The 27,978-nt window shown below is 39.0% G+C and overlaps 2 protein-coding genes across 5 annotated transcripts; one reads left to right on the top strand and one right to left on the bottom strand.

Annotated features, from left to right (window-relative positions):
- Positions 1-176: 176 nt before the first annotated feature.
- LOC117496012 (lisH domain-containing protein ARMC9) lies at positions 177-24,668 on the bottom strand. Of its 3 annotated transcripts, none has more exons than XM_034147670.1 (26): positions 24,360-24,668; positions 23,831-23,934; positions 23,523-23,648; positions 23,076-23,246; positions 22,588-22,743; positions 22,365-22,457; positions 21,299-21,323; positions 20,689-20,846; positions 20,231-20,329; positions 19,477-19,512; positions 17,473-17,507; positions 17,278-17,389; positions 16,946-17,038; positions 16,260-16,350; positions 15,487-15,610; positions 14,974-15,113; positions 14,026-14,102; positions 13,439-13,513; positions 12,843-12,933; positions 12,034-12,086; positions 11,229-11,327; positions 10,142-10,257; positions 9,296-9,393; positions 8,670-8,775; positions 4,707-4,900; positions 177-1,303 (listed from the first exon to the last, which is right to left on the bottom strand). In XM_034147670.1, the coding sequence occupies exons 2-26, from the start codon at positions 23,903-23,905 to the stop codon at positions 1,281-1,283; spliced, it is 2,466 nt and encodes an 821-aa protein (XP_034003561.1). In that variant the 5' UTR covers positions 23,906-23,934; positions 24,360-24,668; the 3' UTR covers positions 177-1,280. The 3 variants fall into 3 exon arrangements, with proteins under 3 accessions (XP_034003561.1, XP_034003562.1, XP_034003564.1); XM_034147671.1 differs by having other exon boundaries at positions 23,831-23,931; XM_034147673.1 differs by lacking the exon at positions 19,477-19,512.
- polr2h (info polymerase (RNA) II (DNA directed) polypeptide H) lies at positions 23,885-27,978 on the top strand. 2 transcript variants are annotated; one of them, XM_034147675.1, is made up of 6 exons: positions 23,885-23,905; positions 25,778-25,870; positions 26,230-26,313; positions 26,742-26,835; positions 27,015-27,098; positions 27,584-27,978. In XM_034147675.1, the coding sequence occupies exons 2-6, from the start codon at positions 25,798-25,800 to the stop codon at positions 27,699-27,701; spliced, it is 453 nt and encodes a 150-aa protein (XP_034003566.1). In that variant the 5' UTR covers positions 23,885-23,905; positions 25,778-25,797; the 3' UTR covers positions 27,702-27,978. The 2 variants fall into 2 exon arrangements, with proteins under 2 accessions (XP_034003566.1, XP_034003565.1); XM_034147674.1 differs by lacking the exon at positions 23,885-23,905 and adding an exon at positions 24,743-24,926.

Below are 27,978 nucleotides of genomic sequence, written 5' to 3'. Positions count from 1 at the left end.
CACAACACTGCATGGGCACAATATGCCAACTACTGGCTGGCAGTCATTATGTAAAGGAGGTGATTTATAGTTCTAGCCTGCGCTTTGGATCAGCTGCAGTGAGGATGTAGAACAGAGCTTTTAGAAAATGCTTCAAAAACTGAGAAAATCCACATCAATCAACGAGGCAAGACATGTTGGTTTCGAAGACAAAACAGATGGTCAAACATTTATTTAAAACCACTTAAAAAGTACTTACTTTCCAAATGAATTATATCAACAATGTAGCGGTTTACATAAATAAACTGTACATTACCACGCCTGGAAAACACAGTGCAAATGTACAATGCTGGATTCAAGACACAATTCAAGTCTTTTGGTCAGATAGTGTATAGAGGGTAGTGTATGTTAATTGCAATAAGCACTTCTAAATATATTTTTAAACATGCACTAGCCTGACAACTTGTCAGGCTGAACATTTCCTGGAACATAAGTTAGACAAGAGCAGCTACTCTGATACGAGAAATATTTGAAGTAAAGCCAGTACGATTATTTATTTATGTGGACGGATATTTTCCACCACATTAAAAAATCAATATATACAGGACATAGTGAAATCAAGATGAGAACTTATATCTGTACAATCGATTCAAAGACATAAAAAGTCATTTGCCATTCGTCATGTTAAACACATTTCCCTTTTTGACAATCAAGAGTTTAGCAAACATTTTATCTGTATGCCAAGTCATGTTATATTTTCTTAACCCCTAATCCATCATTTACATATAGTGAAAACCAGGTAAAACAATACTATGCTTAAGTAAGAACACTTCAGCTTGTATTCAGACTCAAGCACAGCTATGATCGAATATTTAAATCTTTAAGCTCCTCAGCTCCGAGCTATACTTACTCCTTAGAATACACACATTCCTCTAAACGTGAATTTTGTCCTGCCTGGATGTGTTTCACATATTTAAGTGTGCCAAATATAACCTTGATGAGAGAGTAGAGAGAATCAGTGCCAGCTAAGACTGCAAGGTGCACAGGGTTGGACGGCTGGGGATTGTGGTTATTGTTTATATTATGTTACAGAAGAAGTCTGTGCTGAAGCCAAAAGGGGGGGAGGGGGAGACAAAATGGAGAGCCACAATCCTTCACATTGTTCAAGCGCCTCCTCCTGCTGCTGCTGATCCTGGACCATCTCTGTTGCCCTGACCTCGATCACAACCTGAGGGGATGATGTTACAGGAAGCCTGATGTTCCCGGACAGATAACGCTCCTCCATGGTGACAGCTCCCTCTTCACCTCCTCTTCGACTGGCTGCCTGAAGGAGGAGAGAGAAGAGGGAGGGAAGGGTGTACGGTTAGGAAAGAGGAGATTAACTTATCAATAAAAAACAAAATTGAAGATGGCCTCCTGACATGTTTTAGGACATATAAAAAGAATCTGCTTGGATGTTTTTTTGGTTGATGTGTTTTCCCCCCTTTATCAGATTAATGTTACAAGTGCCCTCCAGTGCCAAACACACACCATGGGAGGTTCACAAATTGAATCGGGGGAATTATAAAATAAAAAGGGCAGACCCCCGGGCCAGACACCCTATCCCGCAATGTTAACAAGAGAGAGAATAAATATATGTTTGTATCCATTCCGAGAATCAGACACCCAATTTTTCATGACAACCAGGACAATAGTTTTACTGTAATCCTGCTGCAAGAAAAACACAACACAAAGAACAGAACCTGAGTGAATGGGGACTTACAAGTGACATTGTTGGATGGAAAAACAATTGTGGCAGGAATGTTTTCCCCTAACTACTGTATGTTTACTAAGAAATGTTTTATTTGATTTCATCTTGATCTAACTTAAAATCAAATTAGCTACTTCTGAAAAGGTAAATATTTTGTATCTGTTACATTTATTCCTGCCTACTTACGATACGATACGATATACTTTATTGTCCCTGTAAGGAAATTTGTTCTGGACTCCGTCCTGCAGTGCATACATGTACATATACAAACATAGTGGACATTAAGAGACATACACATATCATCAGTCATACACCGTTTGAACAAACACAATACACAGACGCACATACTGACAATGGCGACCTATTGCACAACCCTCATGGCCAACATTTAAAAAGTACATTTCATTACATTTGACTACATATTATTTCATGTGAATGTTAAGAAGCTTAATGGACATAGGTAGGAATGAGTGCTTATATCGGTTCAGCCTGCTCCTGGGAACCCTGAATCTTCTACCAGAAGGTAGGAGCTGGAATTCTGGGTGGAGTATGTGGGTGGGATCAGACACAATACTTAGTTATCATTTTTATAATTTGGGATCAGAGATAGTGCTGCACTTCCTACAATTTCCCCGGCAACATAACGGGGATCTGTCATCATGTGAAGCCGTGTCAACATGACTTGGGAAGGTTAATGCCTTTTTTTTCCATCGTCAACATGGCGAAGCCGGCATGGCTCCCCACCTCCTTTGTGCAGGCTGAGTGGGTGGTCAGCTACAGAAACCTCTCCTCTATCGGTCCTCAGCCAAAGCATCGTCTCTGTCAGCCACAACTGATGTGTTTACCAAATGTGGGCCTAAAGCAGGGGTGTCCAAACTACGTCCCGGGGGCCAAATGCGGCCCGCGAGCCAAATGCGGCCCGCGAGCCATTTTAAATCGGCCCTCAGCAAATCAAAAAGTATAATGAAATATGGCCCATAAATGAAACTTGTGCTTGTCTTGTATTGTATTGTACTTCTTAAATATAGATGAAAACACATATGACACAGTAGTATTCATGTGTTAAGAAGCCCACTTTTCAAAGCTGAAAAAAAAATGTTAGTTGATAAATATAATAACTTATTTAAATAACAAGCTTCAAATAAACTCTTCCTAGTTCCTCTCATGATAAGCAATCTGAGTCTCCTGTTTTAAGGAATGTCCTGCTAACAAAATAATGTAAACCCTATGGAGAGCTGTGATATAGGCTGTTTTTTTTTGTATTAAGCATAATTGACCTACATTTGATTGATTCTGCTAACTTATGAGGCAATATACCTCACCTCTAGTGAGTGGCCCAGACCTTCGTATATTTTTCTGTATGTGGTCCTTAGGGAAAAAAGTTTGGACACCCCTGGCCTAAAGGGAAGCCTGTCTCAGTGTGTGGTTGGCTGCCAAACTCCACCAAGCAGCTATCATAAGGCATAATAACGGCTAAATTACAGATTTGATTCAAGTGAAAAGAAACTGAAAAGACAGTGGCTCAGAAAAAAAAAGTATGAGGCTAGCTCAAAGGGAAGGAACGAATAAAAGCTACTTATTTGGTTTGCCATGTCATGTGCGCCTGCTTATTGCCTTCAAGCGGAGCTACGATGAACTGACTTCCTTATGATAGTCGATAGAGGTCTGACACTTGCCAGACCGCACGCACGCGCGCGCGCACACACACACACACACACACACACACACACACACACACACACACACACACACACACACACACACACACACACACACACACACACACACACACACACACACACACACACACACACACACACACACACACACACACACACACACACACACACACACACACACACACACACACACACACACACCACACACACACACACACACACACACACACACACACACACACACACACACACACACACACACACCACACCACACACACACACACACACACACACACACACACACACACACACACACACACACACACACCACACACACACACACACACACACACACACACACACACACACACACACATCACACACACACACACACACACACACACACACACACACACACACACACACACACAGGGGTGTGGTGGCTAAGACAAAGCATTAGGCCGTATTACAGGCTTAATGGTAAGGACACTCTGTGTAAGAGCCGGAGGTTCTCGCTCATCAAATACAGTTAAGATGCATGAGAGCATGGAGAGATGTTATCACCCAACTAAAGGCACCAGAGCTACTGGGCAGGCCATCCATCCTCTAAGTTCTATTTTAATATGTGAAGTTGACAAAGAAGAAAATGTATGTGGCTAAGGGAAGGGGCCTCGAAAAAAATTATATATTTTTTTTTAGTTGTTCTAAAAGCAAAGTTATATGATGCCAACAAAAACACACCTTTCACGCGCTCTCACCTGCCATGTTTGCTATTTAAAACACAATGTTCAAATATATCTAAGAAGCAGCTAAACACAACAACACATGGTCTGTCAAACGTAGGGTAACTGTGGTTGAGGCAACTGTGAGTGAATGTATGAATAAATACTTTAAAATGTTTAAGCCAATTTTTGGCAACTGAGAAAGGCCTTTTAAAAGCTATCAAACAATGTTGGCACGTTTTGGTACACAAGTCCAGTAAGAAGGTCAGAAAATGCTAAAAATTACTTTGTGTAACTTAAGACATGAGCTTCAGGGAAATTGGAGTATGATTTGTTATTTTGCAGTAAATCCTAGTCAAAAAGGAGAGAGAACAATTCTGGTCAAACTTGTTTGTATAAAGTTGGAAAAAAACAATATTTGTCGGAAGTAAAATTGAGTAAAACATACAGAGACAGAATTCAACTCAGACCATGTTAGATGTAGACGTGTTTTTCAAGCCAACTTCATTTTCTATATCATAATACAGCAACCAGCCGGACACACTTGCATATCTTGAAACTTAGCCATATGCTTACTTCCACTCTGTTGTCCCCCTCCTTCTGTGGCGCTCACGGAGCCGGGCCGGCTGCTCTGCTGTGGCTCTGAGTGGGAGAACTGGGGGGCCAGAGCGGGGCCCCGAGCCCGCAGAGCGCTGCTGTTCTGTCGGGCTGGAGGTTCAGAGGTTCGGGGAACTTTGGGCTGGCTTGAATATGCAGAGCCATACTCACCACTGAACACAGGGAAAGGAAGAGGAAGAAATAAAAGATTAGTTTTTCTTTGTAGCTATAATCAAATATAACAACAATAACTCCATCTTTTTCACAAATCAAAATAAACACCATGAAAAAAAAAGGTGATAACATAACTAAACGAGCAAGCCACATGAATGTCTGGGAGCAAATTAATTGTATATGCTACACAAATATGGCCAGGATCCGTTGAATTTTCGGAATATTGGGTTGTAGATTTTCAAAAGGGGGTTTCGTTTAGCATGAAACACTTGAAATAACGAAAGGATAAGTTAAAAAAGAAAAGTAGAAAGAAAGTGAGGTCAAAGAAAACTATTTCTGCTAAAAAGTTAGCAATGATTGAGAGTCAGACCTAAACATTTCAGATGTGTATATCTCCTACTGCACTGTAACTCAGTTATTCATGTTTTATTATCTTTGCTTTTAAATGAGTGTTTTTAATGCCATTTTATAATATGTTTCTTAATGCTCTTAATGTCTTTCATTTTTGTAAAGTACTTTGAATTGCCTTGTGTTGAAAGGTGCTATATAAATAAACTTGCCTTGCCTTGCCTAAACAACATTTGCTTTTGAAAAATACATTGGAACATAGAGTAAGACTACATTGAGCAATCTATACAAACACTATTTTATTGATGTTCTTTAGTTCCTTTTTAGTTCCTCTACTCTTATTTCTTACGGTTAGAAGGATCATTTTCTATCTGATGAGCTTCTCAGTAGCTGTGAGACACAACACCCATGAACAAATCTCATTTCACAGAAGGTTTCATAGCACAGATATCACAGCTTTACTGTGTGCAACATCAACCTCACACAAGCCTCTTGCCCTTGATAGCATCACTTCACTCGTTTCAGTCAATAGCTGGCATACCAGACTATTGTATTGATACTTCAGAGATAGCAAATAGGGACAGCTAGTCTGTGTGCAGTTCATAGACTAGGGATGTAACGATATATCGCGGTAAATAAATGTCTCGATACCGTCATGAGACTGACAAAATCTACCGCGATTCTTTTAAAATAATTTTTTTTTTTTTTTAATTTTTTAAAACCTTTATTTAACCAGGTGGTCCCATTGAGATAATCGATCTCTTTTTCAAGGGAGACCTGTCCAACATGGCTGCAAGTAGGTTACAACATGAACATAGAACAACAGATAACACAAAAGGACATCGTATTTACAGGGCTACATTTACATACCTAGAGACATTGACAAGTACCAACAGTATATTTATATCTCGCCCTGTCAATAAGCCTCACCTTCTTGGCAAACACTGTATTGTTTTTGAAGTGATGGAGAGACAATGCAGTTTTACCCACTGCTGTCACCCATGGCCAAAGCATATCTCTGTCCCAGCAACATCAGTACCAAGCAAGATAGTTTTTTCCACAGCAGGGGATATTGTAAACGCCCAAACATTCCAGCTTCTACCTGGAAATGTGGACATGCTCATATTCCTAAAAAAAGCCTGTCTGATGATGCTGAGTGAGTGAGTTAGTGAGTTTGAGTTGAGTGACTTGAAAAACTAAAGTGAAACTTGATTTATTTTATTGCAGGGTCTGATTATTATATTTTTGGCACTTTAAAATACTACTATCCTACAAAAATGCTGTACAAATCAGATTTATTATTTAATAAAGAAAAATGTTTCAAGTAAGAAAATATGTTTTCAAAAGAAATGTTTCAAAAAAAAGAAATTCAAATTTTTTTTCTCTTTATTTTTCAATATTGCGATACATATCGTACCGTGGAGTTGTTATCGCGATATTATCGTACCGTGAGTTTTTGGTATCGTTACATCCCTACAAATGACACAATATTTAGCATGGGCTTCCAATGAAAAGCAAGCATTGGAAAAAGGCCCCAATGGTTTACACAAAGAATAATTGTGGTCATGCCTGCGAGTCTGAGAAACAGGATCATATTGAATATGACTCTTCTGCCTCCAGTCTCACAAAGGCCCACACTTATGTCCTTATCAGACAGGAGCCACATGACCTACATCCTGAGAGCAATCCCATACAATAATAGATGGATGGATTTCAGCTTCATTCTTCTTCCTGCTCACAGTAGTCCCATTGGCTCCATCATCCCTGATATCATCTGGTAAAACTGAATGTTGCAAAAGGAAGGGAAGGGCTCTAATAGGGTCTATAAAATCTCTTGTTCCTGTGGAGCAGGGAACTGACATTTGCATACATGTTTTATAAACTGCAAAACATTTGCACAAATAACAACTAAGTCAGCAACAGAGTGTCAGTCCTCTACTTTGATGTCTGGAACATAAAAGCCTTCCTGGCCCTTCCATTGATAGAGGTTGAATCGAATGAGTTGAATGAGTTTGGATCAGAGCTTTTCCAGTAAACAAAACAAAAAAGGGTATTCATTAACCTATCAACAAACGCAAAAATCTACTTTTGATATTTGCCAAATTGCTGTGTTGCTAAGATTCTTTTCACCAGAATATCAAAGACTTGCCTTGAAATTGGGGTGAGATGAGGCCATTTAAGTCTGCTTTGTAGGAGTGTTTTACGTTTGTTGGAAGGATGGGGTGATGGGGGGGGGCGGGATAACTGAAGCGGTTTCCTGGGAATCATTGCTCTTGGCGGGATTCAGGAGTCAAGTTCCTTAGGGATTTGAAGGAGAGGAGAAGCAGGGGAGCTTTGATTGAATGGGTCTCTTTGTGGGAAGTCCTCGTTTAAACGCATGTCACAGTCTCAAAGAGCAGCTTGGCAACGCTGAGTCACCGATCGCTGTGCAACAACACTCCTGCCAACTCTCTCCGCTACACACAAATACGCTGACACACATCTCAGAGTTTCACATTAACCTCAGCTGACTTGCACAGTTGTTTATTATCTGAATATATTAGTTAAATAATTGTAAATAAGAATTTGTGTATTGGTAGTTGCGAACAAACAACTGATCATAAAGCACACAATCTGAAGGCTTCTCATTTAAACACTGCAGTTTTATTGTGTTATTGTTGTGTGTTCATTCTCTTCCAGTGCTTCGTTTGGAGTCAGAAGGAAGGTATTATAAACCAGCACGTTTTTGCTTAATTTTTGTTCTTTAAATTGTGTTGTTTGTTGTTCTTTGTTCTTTTGTGTGCTCCTTTTAATGGCAATAGGGATCCATATAATGTATGATGGCGCCGGTGATGATGGCTGCCGTGTCTTTTGTTCCTCTCCAACTCTGCCTTTTTCCCCCGCTTTATTTCAGTGTTTGTTTACATTTCGTTGTGTGCTTTTAACTTTCACCGCAACATGCGAGCCAACCACACCAATTACTTGTATATAGACTATTCTGCACTATTTCTAGTATATTCTATTTTATTTTATTTACTTGCACTATTTTATCTGTTTCATTGTGTTGCACTGTTGGAGGAGCCTGCGACCTAAGATGTTCAGCGTCATAACTACACTGTAGCTATGTACAAATGACAATAAAAGCCTTGAATCCGTGAATATATACTTTTTCTTTTTGGAAAAACCTTGAGTGGTGGTGAGCAGCTCTGAAGGACAATTTATAATGATGTCCTCTAGGTTCTGTGGATAATGGAGGGCTATTTTACAACATTAAGGACAAATATGATGGAAATATACATTTCTGCATGCTCGTCCCTTTTACCCTTTTTACATGTGGGAAAACCCTTCAAATCCATATTATCACAGCAATTGGATGGCAAAAGCACCGCTTCATTTTGTGTGTATGTCTGCACGTGCAGTTACAGTTGTGTGTGTGTTTACCTGGCAGAGTGTCCATTGTGTTCCTCCTGGGAATGTACTTTTCTGGCTTGCCCTTCATATGGCCCGTCCAACTCTGACTCCTGGGACAGCCGGCCGCACTCCGAGTCTGAGTGTGTTTTTGTGAAAGGCGGGAGTTAGAATCTACTGTAGGTATCTGGCTTTCAACTTCAAATCCAAAACCTAAATTAAACCAATGCAACAGTACTGCTACACATGTATGGTTACTGTGGAACTAATGAACATAAACTGATGCCCCGCTGACGTTAGTTTAATGGAAAGTCAAAATAGGTCATGAGCCATTTGGTGGCCATTCTGCTGAGTCTTTATTTATTGTGCTTTGTGAGGAAGTCAGAGAAGTTTCCTTGCTGAGTGGACACTGGGCATCACATCAAACAAATCCACACAAACAAAATAAAGTGCAGCCGGTGGAAGGGAAATGTAATTGTTACACAAATATCCAGTTGATGTATGACTAATCTGACCGCAAACATCTGATGAAAAGCCACAGAATTCTGAGATTGTCAAAGTAGTCATTTTCAACTTTCTGTGTATAGACTCTTCTGCTTTTAAATGTATTGTTAAATAATATTTGAGAAACATTTGGATGGAAAATGACACTCACTCACCGATACTGTGACGCAGGGAGTCAGCAGTGCTGGGGCGACTGCCCGAGCGTGTGGGGGGGCGGGAGTTGTATCGAGAAGGAGGCAGACTTCCTTCCTCGCTTTAAAGAAGAGCCATCAGAGTGAATATATCAGTGTAGTTTTCTTGATATCAAATCTTTTAACCTTAATCTTAACAGTTTTTCTACACATAGTTGTACAACACTCTTAACAAACAAAGATAAACAATGCCATTAGTACTATCAGTTACTTGAGTGAGTTGATGCTCCCTTATCTCTGGGGCCAGCTCATGTGTAGTACACTGATCCCTCATACCGTCATATCTATTACTCTAAAATAACACTCTCCATTATCTCTAATGTCTGTCTTACAGTTGTTATTGACTTGATATGCCTTTCAGTACAAAGCGGCTACAGTTCCAGTTTCCTCTTGCTCACTCATTTAAAGTATATGAACAATGCAGGCTTTGCTACGATTAAGGGCAAATTGTGTTTGAATGCATTCCTGCTTTGACCTACTGCACTACTTTCAAAAGATCTTCATTATCCGTGTGGTTGAGAAAGTGGGCAGCAGTTATTGTCAAAATGAATAAAAAGTCAGATTGTGGGCTATGTAAATGTGTCCACTATAAAATGAAAGAGGACATACATAGCATTACTTGATCTCAATATGGTATTCTGTGGTATTTTGCAAATCATTAGGAAGCGACTGCCCACCCTGGAGCAAGAAACCCAACCTTATCCTGCTCACTATGTGTCACCATGACAGACACCATCAATTAGCATGTCAGCTTTAGAATGAACTGCAATTAGGACTGTCTGACATTGTCTGTGTATTCATTTCACTTACATTGCATTGACGTTACGATGAGAGCTAGGGGTGACTGGCCGTTGCAGGGGTTCATCACCACTTGCTGGCAGCACAGGGGTCGACTTCCTCTTCACTTTCGCCATGTTGGTCATGATCTACACACACACACACATAATATATTATGTAACTATTGTTATATCTCTGTTAATCTGTGAATATATTGCCCTCTTTATATATATATAGCAGATAACAGTCTGTAGAGTTTATGTCATGCAGATACATAAACCAGAATGTGTCCATAGAGAGTGACTAATAGAGAAACATATTTTTCAAGATTCAAGTTTCAAGATTCAAGGCTTTATTGTCATGTGCACATTAGCTACAGTGTAGATATGGCAATGAAAAACTTCAGTCAAAGGCTCCTTCAACAGTGTAACATGAATAGATATAGGACATACAACAGATAAAACAGAACTCTTGGACAGTCGTTACCATTTTCACTGAAAACCCTCTATGTGATTACAGCTAGCCGTCTACTAGTGTAAAGGGCTTGTCCAAAGCAAATCACCGACCTCTTTTAAAAGCTAGTTGAACTGTAATGGGTTATTAGGATAACTACACAATACTGGTCTGACACAGGGATATTGTGAGCCATTGAGATGAATGTATAAAAGCAAGTTTACACCTTTTTTGACATCTCGAGGACTTATGAGGGGTCCATGAGGGGTCAGTTGCTTATTCAGGACAAATGAACATGATGATGACACCCACCTTAAAGCTCTTTCAGGGGAGGTGCTGTCTGTGTTTGTAGTTATCAGGTTTTTAGACACTTATATTTGAGACAGCTTCCTTAAAAGTGAGGATCCGCTTGTCTCCTTCATTGTTTAATGCGTGCACACAAGGCAGTTAACACTACCAGCTCCCCTTATTGGTATTGTACCTTTAGCTCTTGCTAGCTGGAAGCTCCAAAGTTAATTAATAACCTTCAGCTGGCTTATCAAATTAATTAAGACACTAGCGGAGTAATTGTGAGTAGTTTAGGTGTCTGCTAATCTAACAACATGTTGTTGAGGAGTGTAGTGAGTGTGTGTGTGTGTGTGTGTGTCTGTGTGTGTTTTGCTCTTACTCCGAGGTACTCAGTGGTGAGCAGACTCTCTCCAGACAGTTCCCTTGGCTGTGGCTGGAGAACTTCCTCTATTTCAAGTTCTGTCTCCATTAGATCTTCCTGTCACAACACAATAACAGCATGCAGTGTCAGTAATGTGGATTTTGTAACAATCAGCATTCAATCAATTTATGAACAGCTGACATCATCACCTCGGCCTCATTTACCGCTATTATATATCAAATCTACAGGTTTAGTTTGGTGGGGTTGACTATACTTTTTTGTATGTACTTTTTGCAATAACATTTATTCGAGTCTACAAGCTAGGTTGAAAATGAATACAGTGCTTGGCACCAAGTCACACGGCACCAACAAGAGACCAGTGTTGTCTACATTTGTTGGACTCACTCACACAAGTGGGGAACATGCAGTATATCAGTTTAACCTTATAGCCATGGTAAATAGATAGCAGCAACAGAAACACCTCATCTGAGATCAGATGCAATAGAATAAGGGCAACACTTACGACCACATGCATTATCTTGATAACCCACTTTCCCACATAATCCAATCTACCAAGATCACCCCCCCCCCCCCCTCTCTCTCCTAAACACACATGACATCCAATATCTGTGTCATGCTGAGATTGCTATCTACAGGTGTGGGAAAGGTGTCAAATATGAGGTGTTCATTCCGGTCGTGCTTCTTCTCATCTCCATTTGTTATCCTCTCCTCAGATATTTTGATCTGTTTTTGTTAATAAATTCATATAGTTGGGAAATCATTCGTAGTTGGGTATGTCTCATGGGCTTAGAGGAGGACTTACATCATTGTCGTCGTCTTCTTCTTCATCATCTGATTCTGGCCCCTCATCATCAGCTGGTTGGAATAAAGCCAAAAACACCAGAATGTAACATAATCAGTAAATGTGCCTATGGAGGCATAGATAGACCCAATGATAACGTATACAAACTAGGGATTTTGATTTAAGCAATTTATCAACTATTCAAAAAATAGATACTTGCTATTCTTTAAACACATTATAAAACACTACAATTTCAAAAACACACTAAATGTCCTGCTATCTAACCAACATTTTACGTTACAAGTGAATGACAACTCCTAGTTACACACATTATCATAAATGAGCACATTATGTCACTTTAAGTTGTTAAAGTATTTTATCCTTAAAGGTGGGGTAGGTAAGTTTGAGAAACCGGCTCGAGATACACTTTTTGTTATATTCCATGGAATGCTCTTAACATCCCGATAGCAATGAATATCTAAAGTGCTTTGACAAAAAATCCATAAAAAAATGTCATCTGTGGAAGCCGTAATACTGTAGAAAGCACGACCAATCATTTTAGCCGGCCCGGCTAAAATAACTGGATGGCCTACCTGCCTGTCAGCCTTCCATCTGTGCACAAACTTATCTCGTGCCCTCATTGGTCATGTGCGCGTTCGTGTGTGTTGGAGGAGGGGCTCTGTAAGGAAGTGGCAGATTTTCTCCGGTTGTGTATTTTCAAATTCTAGCGATCTCGAGCCGGTTTCTCAAACTTACATACCCCACCTTTAAATATAAATACCATTCATAGTAGAATACATCATTACAACAGTAAACATGACTTCACTAACCTGAGTTTAGCTGTTTAAGGATGAACTTAATCTGTCTGTTGAGGTCTGGGTTCTCCTCTTTGCTGTAGCAGCGGAGGATCTCCTCCACACTCTGCACAGGGGAGGGAAACACAAAACGCACTGGTGTTAGTATATGACTTTATACCTGAAAGACAAAAACAAGGGCTATATTTCTAGTACCGATAGAATCAATAGCAGCGACTTTACTAGCAGTAAGCAGTGTAATAACAACTGGCTGGACGTCAAAAGTGCTGAAGTGGAATATAACATTTTGTAATTGTGTTACTTATGATCACTGATGTTTAGGCATTTGCTTAAATATTACATTTGCTTGACAGGATGGACCCAGAGCCATACATACTCTCCTGCGACTCCAAATGTCATTGCAGAAACATTTTCAACCTGTGTTTAAGACACAGATACAACCCACCCGCTCACCAGCATCTTTGTACAGAGAGTGAGTCATATGACTGTGAACACCTGTTGTTTCCTGTCCAAACACTGGCTGTGTGGTGACATAAAGAGACAAACGCAGAGCAAAAACACAAACTGCGTCTGTTTCCTCTAAGCAGGTGAAGACATGTGTGCTATCTCACCATCTCTTTGGCTTCCTGTCTCACAGAGGGAATACACAGGATACTGTACAGGGCTCCATTCACATATGGTCGAATCTGGGGGAGCAAATGACACACGCACGCGCACACACACACATCCTCTGTTTTATTTTCTCTGGCCAAATGGTAAAAACGTTTAGAAATGTGCACCAGCTAAGGAACACAGATACAAAGAAGAAATAATCTTTTGCAGTGGATTCACGTGTCATGGTACGTTACAAGACTAAATGAGTTAATGACTTGACGGCCTTTCATAAAATTGAAAGAAGCTTATGTTGCTTATCTTTTATAGATTTAATTAAAGTCATGGATCATTTCAAGACACTCAAACACTCCGGGAGGCATCATAAATGTAGTTTCAAGGCAAGTCTGCATGTGTCTGTTGGATTACAGAGCTATTGAAATTCCAACAGATCAGCTGGTAGTGAAGCTATTTATTTTGTACGTATGTATTTATTTTGTACGTATTACACATCCATGTTGTTTTACCTCTGTGAATGTGTGTGTGAGCATAACAAACATTGGGCATGCAACATCTGTGTGCCAGTGTGGGCGGATGTGTGTATCACCTCGTGGTTCTCATGTCCAAGGAGGTCAGTTAGAACCTTGAGCACATGCTTGGCGTTCTCCTCACACTTCCTTTTTCCTGTACAAAGACAGACATCCAACACAAACACAAACGCACACACACACACACACAATCAATCTAACAGCCCAAAATAATTTTATCCTACAATGTGACTCATTTGTTTGATTAAGGATAGGGTGACCTTTTACTGATTAATATGATTTTCTCCAAATGTTTTTCCATTAGTTTTATCTCTCCGTTTGTAAGATAATACCAGTCCAGCTTTTTCACTTTGGCATAAACAGCAGGCCCCAAAACTGAAGATAGTGAAACTGAAACTGAAGTAGTGAGAAAGAAAGAGAGTATATCTGTTGATGGTTTATATATATAATATATGTGTATTAAGGGGTGTAACATGAACACAGATACACTATAGATATGGTCTAAGAGGAAATAATAAAAAATGTGTGTGTTCAGAAGAAGCTGTAAAAGCTAAAATGTTGTGTCGAACGAAAACTAAAAACATATCGGCTTTTACTCTGCCTATAATAAAATCATCCAACAGTTAAACATACATTAGTAAGACATACAAGTTGATTTACACTGACATCAGTTAGTATTTATAAGATTCCATTTCCTCCATATGTTTCTTGGATTCCATTCAAGTAACACAATATATAGTAAAGAGGACCTGCAAGATGTATATATACATATGTATATATAGTAGTATACCATATATGAAGAGAGGAACGTTGTATTTATGCCTGAATGTGGGTTTATAAATGAGAGTTAAACTCCCATTGAGTTATGCTGAGTATTTCTTTATCAATTTAACTTTATAAGCAAAGTGTATTGTGAGGAACATTCCCAGCCAAATCTCAACAGATTGGGGTCTCATGCAATATGAATCTGTGGGTCTGTGCTTCATGTACCTGAGCCTCGTCCTTACCTTTTGTTCGCAGACACAGGTTCATGAGCAGAGCAGCAGAGTACTCCAGGGTGTAGTCGCTCAGGCAGTCAGAGTCCTGCAGCTCATCCACCAGCCAGCCAATCAGATCGTCTGCTATCATGGCCGTCTGCTGGCTCCTCCTACCAAGAAGACATAATAAAAAGTTATAGATGTCATACAACATTTGTGTTACTGAGCGGGAAAGGAATTCTGGTTGATATCCAGAAAACGTGATCCCTGATGTTTCATCATATTTAAAGCAAAACGGCAAGCATGAATTTAATTTTAAATTAAATCAAATAGAAGATTTAACAATTTGATTTCAATAATCTGTTGCTTCTTCAGGGTTTTTGTCAAGGTGATATTTGTTTTATATGACACTAGCCCATCTACAAGTCAAAAATAATAAGACAATTAGGTGATGATTGGTAATTAATTCGACAAACTGGTATTTCATTTGGTTGATAAACACACCATTCAGTTTTAAAATTGTTTGAAAGAGTAGAGTTTCACCTGAGGCTGAGCTTCTGCAGCGCCACTAGCACGTTCTCTCTCGTTACGGAGTCTTTTTCCTCCATCCTCAGCGCCTCCGTCAGACGTTTCAGCAGAATGGGGATTTGGGAGAGGTAAACCCGACCTATAAGGATTAACACAAAATCAAATTAAGATCAAAATGCAATAAAATTATTTATTTTAAGGCCTCACTGGACACTCAAATACACCAGTTTAATCTAAGTTACAAGCAGTGGCTTCAACAGTGAAAGCCAAACATTTCACAATACAGTTTTATTGCAACAGAATGATCTCCTTCACACAGCAAAGCTGACCAGATTCACCATGATGGGTAAACCTGATGCAAACATATTCCTACCATCTCAACCTGTTACTATGAATACATTTAGTTGCATGAGGTTCACAATTTATATATAATATGTTTTGTAATTTCCAACTTTTAGAAAATTAAAAAAGCTACTTCTGACTTAACTTTCCAATAAAACTTTTCCTTGTTCTTGCAAATCAATGTTAGCTTATTGATCTTCAATAAAAATAATTTGAACTCAACCACTGAGTACATAAAAGAAAGTCATGCGTGTCAGCATAAATCATATCATTCCGAACAACATTGTCCATTTATTTCCAAAGTTGCTGCTGCAGAGGATCATTAGCGGAACTGAATGGAAGTTATTGTAAAAGCTTTTGAGGTCTTCCTTGAAGCTATCTCTACAAATGCATCCAGTCAGACAATGACTCATGTTAAAAAGAAATAATGATGCTTAGGCACTTACCCTCTGCAAGGGAAGCGAATGCATTGATGAGACGAGCCATGTATTGGCGGACAATCTCGTTCCTGGAGCTCATTAAATGAAGCACAGTTTTCTGTAAAAGACATCAAATGTAGGGTAGTTTAGAATGATATCTAGTACTTTCACGGTATCATACTTTTGAGCAGGCTCAACAAATGTGGCCAAAATATACAAAATGATTTGGAATTATTTAAAACTGATGCTCATGGGCTGATTCTACATTGTGTTACCTCATTCAAAAATAGATAGGAACTGGACAGACATTTATTTTTTTACCAATGTATCAATGATTGATTATTTCAGCTCTTATGTCTGATATCTGTAGACAATCAATGTGAAATGCTTGGTCCAGTTTGTCTACAGTCTATGCTCTTCACCCACTCCACACAAAGTCAAGGCAGGACAGAAACAAATGTGTGTCGCCAGCAAAGATGCCAATTCCCCACCTGTCTTAGATTAGAGTCTGGGGATTAATTACACTCTGAGGCCAATTGACAAGAAGTTATCTTATACTTTGGTTCTGGTTGCACTGGAAGGTGGGTTGAGGATAACAAAATCACAGTCATTTCAGTTCAGATTTACCAGGTGAGACCTCTGTCATAGTAACTGCTTTGTGTCAAAACTTGCCACATTACAAATATATCAAAACGTTTACTTTATCATCCCACCTGTTTTGTGCTGTAGCGCTCCAGCAGATCGTTGCTGATGAAGGCCTGAAGCATGGTGTCTCTTTGCTCACCAGGCAGAGAGCGAGTCAGTCTCTGAGAAAAGACGTGAGAAACAGACCCAGCAATGAAGTCTCAAAGGAGTGAGTGAATATGAGTGATGCTCACAAACTGCTACACTAATGAGCTGCGTCAAAGTCAAATCTTAGTGTGAACGGTAAAAGTTAAGACTTAAAAACCTTTTATTAAATCTCCATACTATACACTTTTAAGTACAGAACACTAGCCTTTCTGTAAAGTGTGATTATGATGCGGCGTAGATTATTATTACTCACCCAGCGCAGCGCCTGAAGCAGCAGCGCCCTGCGTCTGTCGGAGCCTTCAACCAGGTCTTTCTTTAACTTTTCATAGTCCAGTGAGGGCAGCATTGGCACCTCTTTGGGTCTCCTTTAAAAAAACACCAAAGTCAGCAAGTTTATTATGGAACTTATAAACTTATAACAGAAAAAACATTCATATTCAAGACTTACTGCGGTGCAATGGAAGCTCGAAGCAACGAGGAGGCCTATAAAAGAGAGGAAGATTAAGAAAGATGTCGGAGAGGAAGAGTATATGTTAGAATTTTACCACATCGTTATTTATTTAAGTGTGGAATACATAACCCATGCGACTGCTCATCTGTTTCATAATTTGGACTAAATGGTCCCCCAACCAACTCCGTGTTATCCATCCAAAACGATGAGAAAAAGTTAGCTACTGTCTAAAGAGGTAATGAGTATTTTTTTGGGACATGCGTACATCATGCTCAAGGTACATGCCGAATCCGCAACTATACAAGAACAGTACCGTTTGGCAACATTGCCCATGCAGTCAGTAACAAGTAGGATAACATAAGTCAGTAATTGTTAAGTTCCACAGAGGGCAGGTTAGTGTGAAACAGCCAGACCTTCATGTGTTACACCCCAGTGTACCTGAACTGTGGCCCTGTTTGTTGTTGTTTTTAGAGAAAATAAAGTGGACACTACTGAACTAAAGACTAATATGTCCATTGGGTGTTGGTGAATGTGTGTAGAGGAAGGGTGAGAGATCTAATTATTAGTGGGGGTTTTTACTATTGAAAAGGAATTTTGAGCCCTGAAATCCAATCTGAAGCCCGGGTGGTTAAGCCTACAGCAGAGCAGTGTAAGGTCAGGGGAGTGATCCGTGTGGTCTGTAGTATCGGGTGGGCTGCCCACATTTTTGCTTTGGTGTGCAGCAGGTAATACGGAAGTGGGGGAAAGCACCAATACCTGGATTCATTCCCAAATTCTTTCTTTGTAAACACTTCAGTTGCCCTGAAAAATGCTGAGGGGCAAGGGGAAAGGTTTCCCTGAGACATTTGAGCCTTCCCCTTACGTTGACCCAAGGTGGCCTGATAAAGAGATGTATATACAAAACATTTTGAACCAGTTCTATTCATTTCTTTCTAACAGGAAAGCCATACACCTATAATGAACGTACACATAGTGGGGTCAAACTAAATGATTAGAGGCAGAAGGAAAACTACAACAAGGCATTTCTAAATGGTCCTTATAAAACTTAAAGACCACGTGTATTGACACATTTCAGCCAATCATCTACCCAGAGCAAAGACTTGACCTGAATTCTCTGTCGAAGCTGAGTTTAAATAAGAGATACCGTTTCTATCTATTGTTGAAGTTATTGTCAGAGTAGATGGCGCTGCTCCCTGATCTAAGTCAGGATTTGTCCCTGACATGGCGGAGAAGAAAAGTTAACGGAATAGTTAACTTGTTCATCTCTTAGCCTTCAGAAAATGTAAATTAAGCATCCGTTTAATCCGTTATATTTCAGCTGTGGCGGTTTTATTTATTTTAATCTCATTTCCATTCTTTTCTCCTTCAACAGTTAAAACCTCGACCTGACATTCCCTGGACATTACTTAAATAAGTATTATTATTGAATTGGTTCCATCATGATTGCTTGCTATTTAATGTGAACCATCAAAATGATATGAAAGGCTCTTTTGTGTCTCTTTTCAAAAGAGCTGTAGTTAACCCACCCTTTTTGACAAACTTAACGTTAGAGAAGTGTTTATTACAACGAAATTATCTTAAAACCTGTACCATTGTACCAAATGGTAAGGAGAGTAAACTGAAACTGACAGCATTTACTTTTGAGAGAGAGTTTAGAGGAGGAACAATGACTGCGGCTTATGAGAACAAATGTATTTAATGATGAGGGTCCGCCCTGAGAGACGCTCTTGTTTGGCTTAACAAGGGCTCTGACAAAAGAGGCCATTCTTACAGAAAACAAGGCTGAATATCCCTTTAAACTGGGCACAATCTCATAGGAACCAGAGGAAAATGGCCCTGCATATAGACAGATGAAATGTAGTATATCTATAGTGAGGGAAGAGGAGGCAGACACAAGGAGAAGGAGGGAAGGAGGAAAGGAGACAAGGCGAGGCGCAAGCAGGATGATAGGTAGGGACCTGAAAGATGGAGGAGGTAAAGATGAAAACATATGAAACTTACATATCCGTCATCATAGGGACTCATAGAGTAATATCCCTTTGAGGACAAAAGTATCACACACACACAAACACACAGAAAGAAGTGGTTCAGTTTAAAACAGAAAGAAACAAGATTTCACAAACTACAGTTTAACACCACAATGAAGGCCACTGACAGCAAGCGTGATTGTTGAGGTTTTATGATCAGCTGTGTCCTTGACTCACACTTTAACAGATACAAAACCATGGCGACAAAGCCATAGACAAAGCCAAGACATAGCTATTTGATGTTTAATATGAATATTTTGTATTTTGTTCAAACTGCTTCATGCAGCTAACCATCATTTTAACCATTATAATCAAAGTAACATTTCAATTGGTTAATAATCTTTGGACTTTGTGAGCTTTTCTACAAGCCTTCCAAGCCTGTGTGTGTTAATGCAACAGCAGGATCCAGGCACCTATTTCCAGGATACTAACTACAGGATTACTAGATGGCTTTAACCAGGCTACACAATGTACAGGATGTAGAGGACGTGTGGACAAGTTAATGCAGATTAACCCTCCTATCCTTTTCAAACACAACGTCATCGTTACCACTACCTGTGTGATGTACGGCCCCGAGAGCACTTTCCTACGCTTGTTTAAAAGTTTGAGACGCTTGACATTTTCCAGGCTTGTACTGAAATCATCTTGCCCTGATGTATTGTGTTTTGTTATTCTGCTGTGAAGGAGAATGAGGGTGAAGAGAGGTGTGTGTGTGTGCTCTCACTCACAGTGCCAGGTCTGGTGAAGTCAGTGCTCTGCACCACGCTCTGCCTCATCTGGCTGCTGAACAGGCGGACACACACACTCTGCAGGTACTCAGGGGAGATCTGCAAAAACACAGCAGGCCCCTTGAGCTTTAAGATGCTGTATGTGGGTGGAGGGAGGGAGGGCAGGGATGCCATTTTGGTGTCCCTGTTTAATAGCCTTGTCTAATAGTGAGGTGTATGTGTGTATTCATTAATATGCATATTCAATTTGTAAAAATGTTTCGTACAGATATGTTTTTTGATATTCAAGTGTTTGCTTATACCACATCAAACAACCTTTTGGTGTCCAGTATTTGTGTGTGCATACCACTAATTGGCTCATTTGTGTCAGTGTGTGTGCCAGTCTATGTAGTTAGTGCCTGTAGCCTGTGTGTTAGAATGTGTGTGTGTCTGTGTGCTCCACAGTCAAGCAGACCTACCATTTTTCCGCTGACAGTGGCCTCCAACGAGTCGACCAGCTCAGCCGTGATTCCAATCAGGTTGTGGTAGTCGGCCTGCATCTTGTTGAACTTCCGTACGTAGCTATTTATGCGTCTGTCTGATTCCACCAGCTGGAGCTGTAACTGCTGTATGGCCCCTGTGCATTCACACAAACACACAAAGGTTGCCATATAGAAACAAATAATAATTAACAGCATTCATATCACAAGCGACCTTCTTTGTGTAAATGATGGTTAACATGTTATTTTTTTTTTTTTAATCTTTGGCAAAGCCTCCCATCTCTTATGGCACTTTGAATGGCTGTGGACTGTCAATTACGCACAAGTAATGATGAGTTTTACGACAGAAAGTTCAAATATTATGAGGTTTGGGCCAGGGAAAGAGTTTGGAAATCCTTATCTTGAATATTTGACCACCACTGTTAAGTAATAGGCTGTTGTGGTCTAAAGATTTCAAGGTATGGGAAGCTTTTTGTTTTTAATTAAATCATTGAGTGACTGGCGTTGACAAAACAAGTTGTTGTTTAGGCAGTCTGCAGTTAGTATTTGTGTTATCACATTGCAAAAGTAGCTAGAGAGGGATATTTACCTTTAGTGCTCCTTCCTCCCTCCTTCTGCATGACGCTTGTTAAAGAATACGCACTAGCATTCAATGGAACAAGTCAAACAATTATATGTATTTGTTTCGTTATCCAATGATAAATACAGACAAGGGATTGTGTAAGTTGCACTTTTGAGCTTCAATTTGACTGGACACATAGCAAACACAGTCTGTTTTACATCCTGTTTGAAGCGGACACATTTTTATGAAAACAAACATTTACACAGGACTGGAAGATAATAGTGTCTATTTAAGATCAACACCTATAATTCAGAGCACATAAGCATGTGAACGTGTCCTGGAATGGTTGGAACTCCACTAACCACAGAACCTTTTCATTTGTGAGTGTGCTGTGGCAGCTGCTGTGTTTACATATTGAAATATTAGCTTATGTAACCCTGCTCTTTTATGCTTCATGTATGTACAAATAGACAGTATTTCTTTGGTCAGCCCTTGAGAGGATGCTCACTATGTTAATCTGTGTACTTTGATTGTCAGCCAGTAGGGATAGGGTTTAGTTTCATGTTGAGGGAGGAAAGTCGAGCCACTGGGTTTCCAGTTCAAGCAACAACTCGTGTTATCCTTCACTTGCCCTTCTACCCTGAATGACTTCGGATGAGTTAGTGTTGGATTACTTTCTTCCAGACTGAAACACGGCCATAAATAAATGTAAATCAGACAGGATTTGCTTACATGATAGGAAACGTCCAAGTCTGGGCTATGACTGTTAATGAATTCTCAAGTCACCAACAGAAAGGCTTTTTGCTGAGATTTAAATGTGCAGCTCATCCAGAAGAGGAACCACTGGCCATTCAGTAGGATAACACTGGTATATATCGAATTTAATGGCCAAGTAAGAAGTTGAGCACAAACATAAAACTTATTTTATAAACAACTATTTAGCTGTGGTGAAATGAATGCAACTTGTAAAACAGAAAGGCACAGCACACACATTTAAATTAAAATATAATATCATCTATTGTTCATAAATATACAATATGTCACCCATCTGTGCTGTACATGTGGCATGTGAGTGAGTCTCAATAAAGGATACATATAAATTCAGCAGCCGTGGGGTGTTGGATGACTTCAGTGTCACCGACAGAAACTGCTCCAGCTTATCTTTCAACTGTGGTATCCAGGAATCCTAAATAAACAGAATTTAGAATGGAAGAAAATATGGTTATGCTCATTCTGAAAGTAGCACCAGGTAGTAATGTTGCATAATATATAATAAGTTGTTGACAATAACCAAAAAGATAGTGTTAGCTGATCACCTGGAAAAGATTTTTGAAGGAGGGATGGACAGTGGGGTTTGGAACAAAAGGCAAAGCATAGTAAGGCAGGAACTCTGCGGTCTGGCTCAATGACGCTCCGCGAGTCTCCAGGTACTGCTTAAAGTGGGAAATCCTCTCCTCAAAATCAGCCCGGTCCTGAAGAATGAGTAAGGTTTTCAAAGGAGTAGATTTATTTCAAAATGTCTGTTTAGCTTACAACATAATTTAAAACATCTGTAATATACATAATATTTTTCCAATTAGATAATTCTGTTTCTTTCCCATTTGTAATATACACAATATTCTTCCAATTACATCATTCTGTTTCTTTCCCTGCTGAGAACAAGACTGTAGCACAGCTTAGTGGACATTTCGAAAAATTGCATATCATGATATTCAATGATAGTTGTGTTTTGTCTGCGGATAATCTTAAGAAAAGTAATGCTCTTGTTTAAATGAAATGTATTTAACAATTAAAAACAACATACATGTCTACCAGGGTGCCTCCTCAGTGGGAAGATGGTGAAGTGGATGTAGAGGTAGAACTCCAGGCTCTGGGCCTCAGCGTCCGTGTCTTTAACCTCAGAGGGAATATTCTCAGTCCACAGTTCAAAGAACACTTTGTGGTCTCCGTCGTCAAAACAGCCAAGGAGGTCTTTCTAGAAAAGTCAAAGTTAAAGAGAAGTTGGTTGGAGAAATAGTAATAACTCTGGAAGGATGTAATCTACCATTTTTTCTGAAATGTTATAATGATAATGTATATATGATAATATGACCAAAATGTTTGGAAAACCCAACAATATTTAGAGATAGAATCAATACCAAAATACAAAAAAGCTTAATGCTAGGGATAAATCGCAGCACATCCCTTGTTGCCACTATCACAAATGATTAACAAACCTGCAGGAATAGGTCATAATAATTGTATGATTTACCTGGATAACACGAATCTTTGAGTCTCTGAGAGTACTTCCTTGAGGCTTTGAGACGAGCTTGCCTTTGCTTTTGCAGTCCTTTTCCAAACTGTGAACAGTCTCTTCAAATTCTTCAAACTTAAGGTACTACAAAAGACAAAAAAACAAGCATAGTGGTTTCAAATCTACCTTAACCAGAACACAATGGAGTTTAGTTTGACATCATCCAAATTACACAAACTTAAAAACTCTTGTAATTGACTTGTAGTGATGCTCATGCTGTTTGGCGTATTGCTCTGTGTGCATTCACAAAAATGTAAATGTGTTACCTCCTTGATCATCCCAAGAAGATCGGCTTCAGTTGCCAAGATGTCCCCCATCTTGGCTGCCTCCCTGGAACTCATGTGAGTGCCCCAAAACTTCAAAACACCTACTGTGAGAAAATAAGTCTGTTTTCAATAAACAACATTTGTACCAATTCTGCAGATCCAAAAGCACAGTACAGGACATTATAATTAGGCAAATGTGTGTAGCACCAAAATAACAAACAGGCAACAAAGGGCTGTCAAATAACTTTAACTATAGTGCAATTTTTGTTTTAGAGTATTATTGTTTTTAGAGAATTCAGCTATAGCGATATAAATGCTTTTTTGTTATAGTAGGCCTACTATTCTTAGACAAAAATAAAATGGATATCCATTTTATACTGGATGTATACAGCTTTTAAAACAACACCGTTAACAGAAAATCCGATTTGTTCTGCCTTTGTAAGCAAACGTGTGGCAAGCTAACGTTAGTAACGTTACTAGCTGACAAGCTAACATCATCTGACGGTAAAAGATAAGGAATCGTTCTCACCGTTTCACATATGCATTTGGTAAATATAGGTTTATATCGTTTCAGCGTGCTCATCCGGAACTGGAACTTATATGATCCATTTTCGACACGGCATGTGTGTTTACGCTGCTTTTAGCCAGCTAGCCATTAGCTAGCAACCGTACACAGATAGGACGCTAATACACCTAGCAACCAAACGTTAGGAAATGCAAGCTGGAAAGTAGAGGCAGATGTCGTGAATCGTGCTTTATTTAGCAAAACAACGTGTAAAGCACAATGTGTTTTAAACATTAAAGCAACTACACACAGATAGGTACGACATTGAGTTTTTAAATAATGTATTCAAGTTTTTTTGGGATTGACAGTAAAAAAACATCATGTTTGCATTTTCAACCGGAAGCAGTTTGCGTGTCAGAGGTTGAGCACATTGTTTCTCCCATGGCGGTACAATCGGTCTCACACTGAAGCGTAAATGAATTAAGTTTTACCGCTATAATATATATAAGGCACAATTTAAACAGACATCACCGCAGAACAATAGCGAGTGAGACTTTTCTGTGAGAAAAATTGGTCAAGAACTTATTTGAGGTAAGCTTGGGGAAGTGGGTGTTCTACATGCTAAAGCTAACAGCTAGCCTGAATAGGAGACACTTATAAAGTAGTAGTCAGCTAACGTTATAGCAATACTTTAAATAACGCTAACTCGGCTAACTCAGGCACCAACGTTGTTGAATTATTATCGAGTGAGAGTTTGTAAGTAACCAACAAATAATTGAACGTTACATGTCAAGCTACAGTTAATATTCATGTTTCTCAAGAAGCGTTATCTAGTTTTTTAAAAACTACGTCTTGGCATATTTTATTAGATTAAGACTAAAGCTCGTAAACAATATGTCTAATGTCAGGAAGGCAACTGGAAACACTCAACATTCTCAATCACTTTCAATATGTTTACAATTTCAGCATCTTCATTGTGACATAAATGATAGCAGAATCATAACGAGCAGCACAATACAATACCTTTAATCAAAACACCTAACATAAACATGCATTTAAGACAGTTTTTACTGACACAAAATACGACCCTTTTCTGCTGTTTTCTTTGCATTGTGTTTTTACTAGTTTACTGCTTCAGTCAGTCGTGTAACATAAGCCGGTAAACTTAAGTCTTATCCTTTGCTTGTTCTTTTTATCACGCAAGATATTTGTGTTGATGTACATATGACGAGCCATACTATTCATTTCCAAGAAAATGGCTTAGAAATGTGATGACTTTTTGAAACATTCACATCCTTTGTTTTTGTATAATCAGATTTCCCCCATTACTAACTAAAACATGGGCTCTATCAACGCAGACCAAAGCTATCAGTTATTTTCATTAAACTTTTTCTTCCTCCAACAAAAGCTGGACTAATGGTACTTGTCTTTTTCCTTTCCAGGTTGGTAGACGAGGGTAAAGATGGCTGGAATTCTGTTTGAGGATATCTTCGATGTAAAGGACATTGATCCAGATGGCATGAAGTTTGACAGAGGTGTGTGACATCTCATTATGATTAAAAGTTGAAAAGGGTGGAGGGACTACTACTGTACTGGTACACCTTATTCTTATATCTGTAAAATATTGTATGATCTTAAGTATTAAATTAAGTCTGGCATATTTTTAAGGTAAAGACCCAGATTTCTTTTTTGTGGAAATTATTTACATTTTAGTTTGTTGTTGTTTTGCCTCTCTCCTTTGCTTTTAGTTGTCTAGCTTTAATAATTTAACCTTCTAAAAGCATTTAACTATATTACATTTGTGTTACTATTATTTATTTTCAATTAGTATATTTCACTTTTAAAGTAGCAATGAATTTATCCAATGTCAACTTCTTCCTGTTTTGTTCTACAGTATCTCGTCTACATTGTGAGAGTGAATCTTTCAAGATGGACCTCATCTTGGATGTGAACATTCAAATCTATCCTGTGGATCTTGGTAAGAAGCAACCTCTTTTTTCTTGTCTATATTAATTCTAAGGTAAAGACAAGAAGTCTTTTGATTGTTGATTTTGTCTCACACAATCACATTCTAAACATATCTTGTATACAGTATGCTCGGAACAATCAGTTATTTTCCCAACATTTTTACCTCCTAAATATATAGAAATCCTTTTACCTTTAGACAAGGTGGTCACATAATTGTCTGGTTATCATCACTTGCACCTTTAGTTTTAGTTTTTTCCTTATATACTCTGGTGTACATGTGAGTAAGTAGCGCTACGCCAAACCGCTATATATTCCTCTTTTGTCAGTGTGTGAGGCTACACTTAGATTAAGGTGTAAAGCACCATGAATCATAATCCAGGGTGTCCAAGTTTCCAATATATAAAACCTCTTTGTTTGCATGTGTTTTATTTCTTTAAGGTGACAAGTTCCGACTGGTCATTGCCAGCACGTTATATGAAGATGGAACGCCAGACGACGGAGAGTACAATCCTCAGGATGACCGGCCTTCTAGGTAAGGCGTTTTCTCTTCAAACATTGATGACTGTAACTTAACCAACAAATGCTTCCTTTGTTCTTTCATGTTTTTAAGGATCTAACACCATTTGTGTGTAAATGTTTAGTGTGCCTGTTCCCTGTGATGTACAGCATGTTTTGATAGATGCTCTTATTTGACTTTGTTTACATTTCCAGGGCGGACCAGTTTGATTATGTGATGTATGGGAAGGTTTACAAGATTGAGGGTGATGAGACTTCAACAGAAGCAGCCACACGCCTGTGAGTAATATGACATGCTTTTTTTAAGTTAAGCTTATAACTTATAAATATAAATGTTAATATGTTTACCTTTTAAATAAACTGTTAGCATACTAACAAGTAGCTTTGCTATTGTTATTGGTAAATCATTAGTGCAGCAATTTCTCATATATAAATGACCACAGAAACTCTTTTTTTTAAAGAATTCTACATTTTTCAGCTTAGAAATATTATTTAGTTGTGAAAATATATTTGTATTATATGTCACTGGTTATAAGAAGAATATACTTAAGTTGGATTTTAAGTGTATTATTATAACTACACTATTCTTTTGTAAATGATCACCATCAGCTGTGTATTGCATTGATCAAGATTATTTAGCTTGCCCAACAGAAGTCTGTGTGTGATAGACAGATAATGCGATGGTAATATTTTCTTATCATTTTTTGCAAACTTTAAATCTCATTGGTTGTCTTTAATCAAGTTCCATGTGCTTCTTCTCTCAGATCTGCCTATGTGTCGTACGGCGGCCTCCTCATGAGGCTGCAGGGAGACGCCAACAACCTTCACGGCTTCGAGGTGGACTCCCGGGTCTACCTCCTCATGAAGAAACTCGCCTTCTAACCCCCAGCTCTGCTCACTCAGTTGTTCCCAATGTCACAGGCAACTTTATAAGGAACTGCATACTGAAAACATTCATATTCTCAACCCTGGAGTATGCAAATATCATCCAAGAGCAACTCACACACACATGGAAACAACATATTTCGTTTTTTTACTCTTGTAATTACAAAATGTTTCCTTCAAGGAGATGGACTACAGATTATTGACTGTGACACATACGAACTGCTGCAACCTCCATCTGCTGGTAAACTGTAAATAAAGATTTCTTTTATACTAA

Source organism: Trematomus bernacchii, unplaced genomic scaffold (assembly GCF_902827165.1).
Source record: "Trematomus bernacchii unplaced genomic scaffold, fTreBer1.1, whole genome shotgun sequence".
NCBI lineage: Eukaryota > Metazoa > Chordata > Actinopteri > Perciformes > Nototheniidae > Trematomus > Trematomus bernacchii.
The sequence above is the reverse complement of the archived record's forward strand: the minus strand, read 5'-3'. Positions and strand labels throughout refer to the sequence as shown.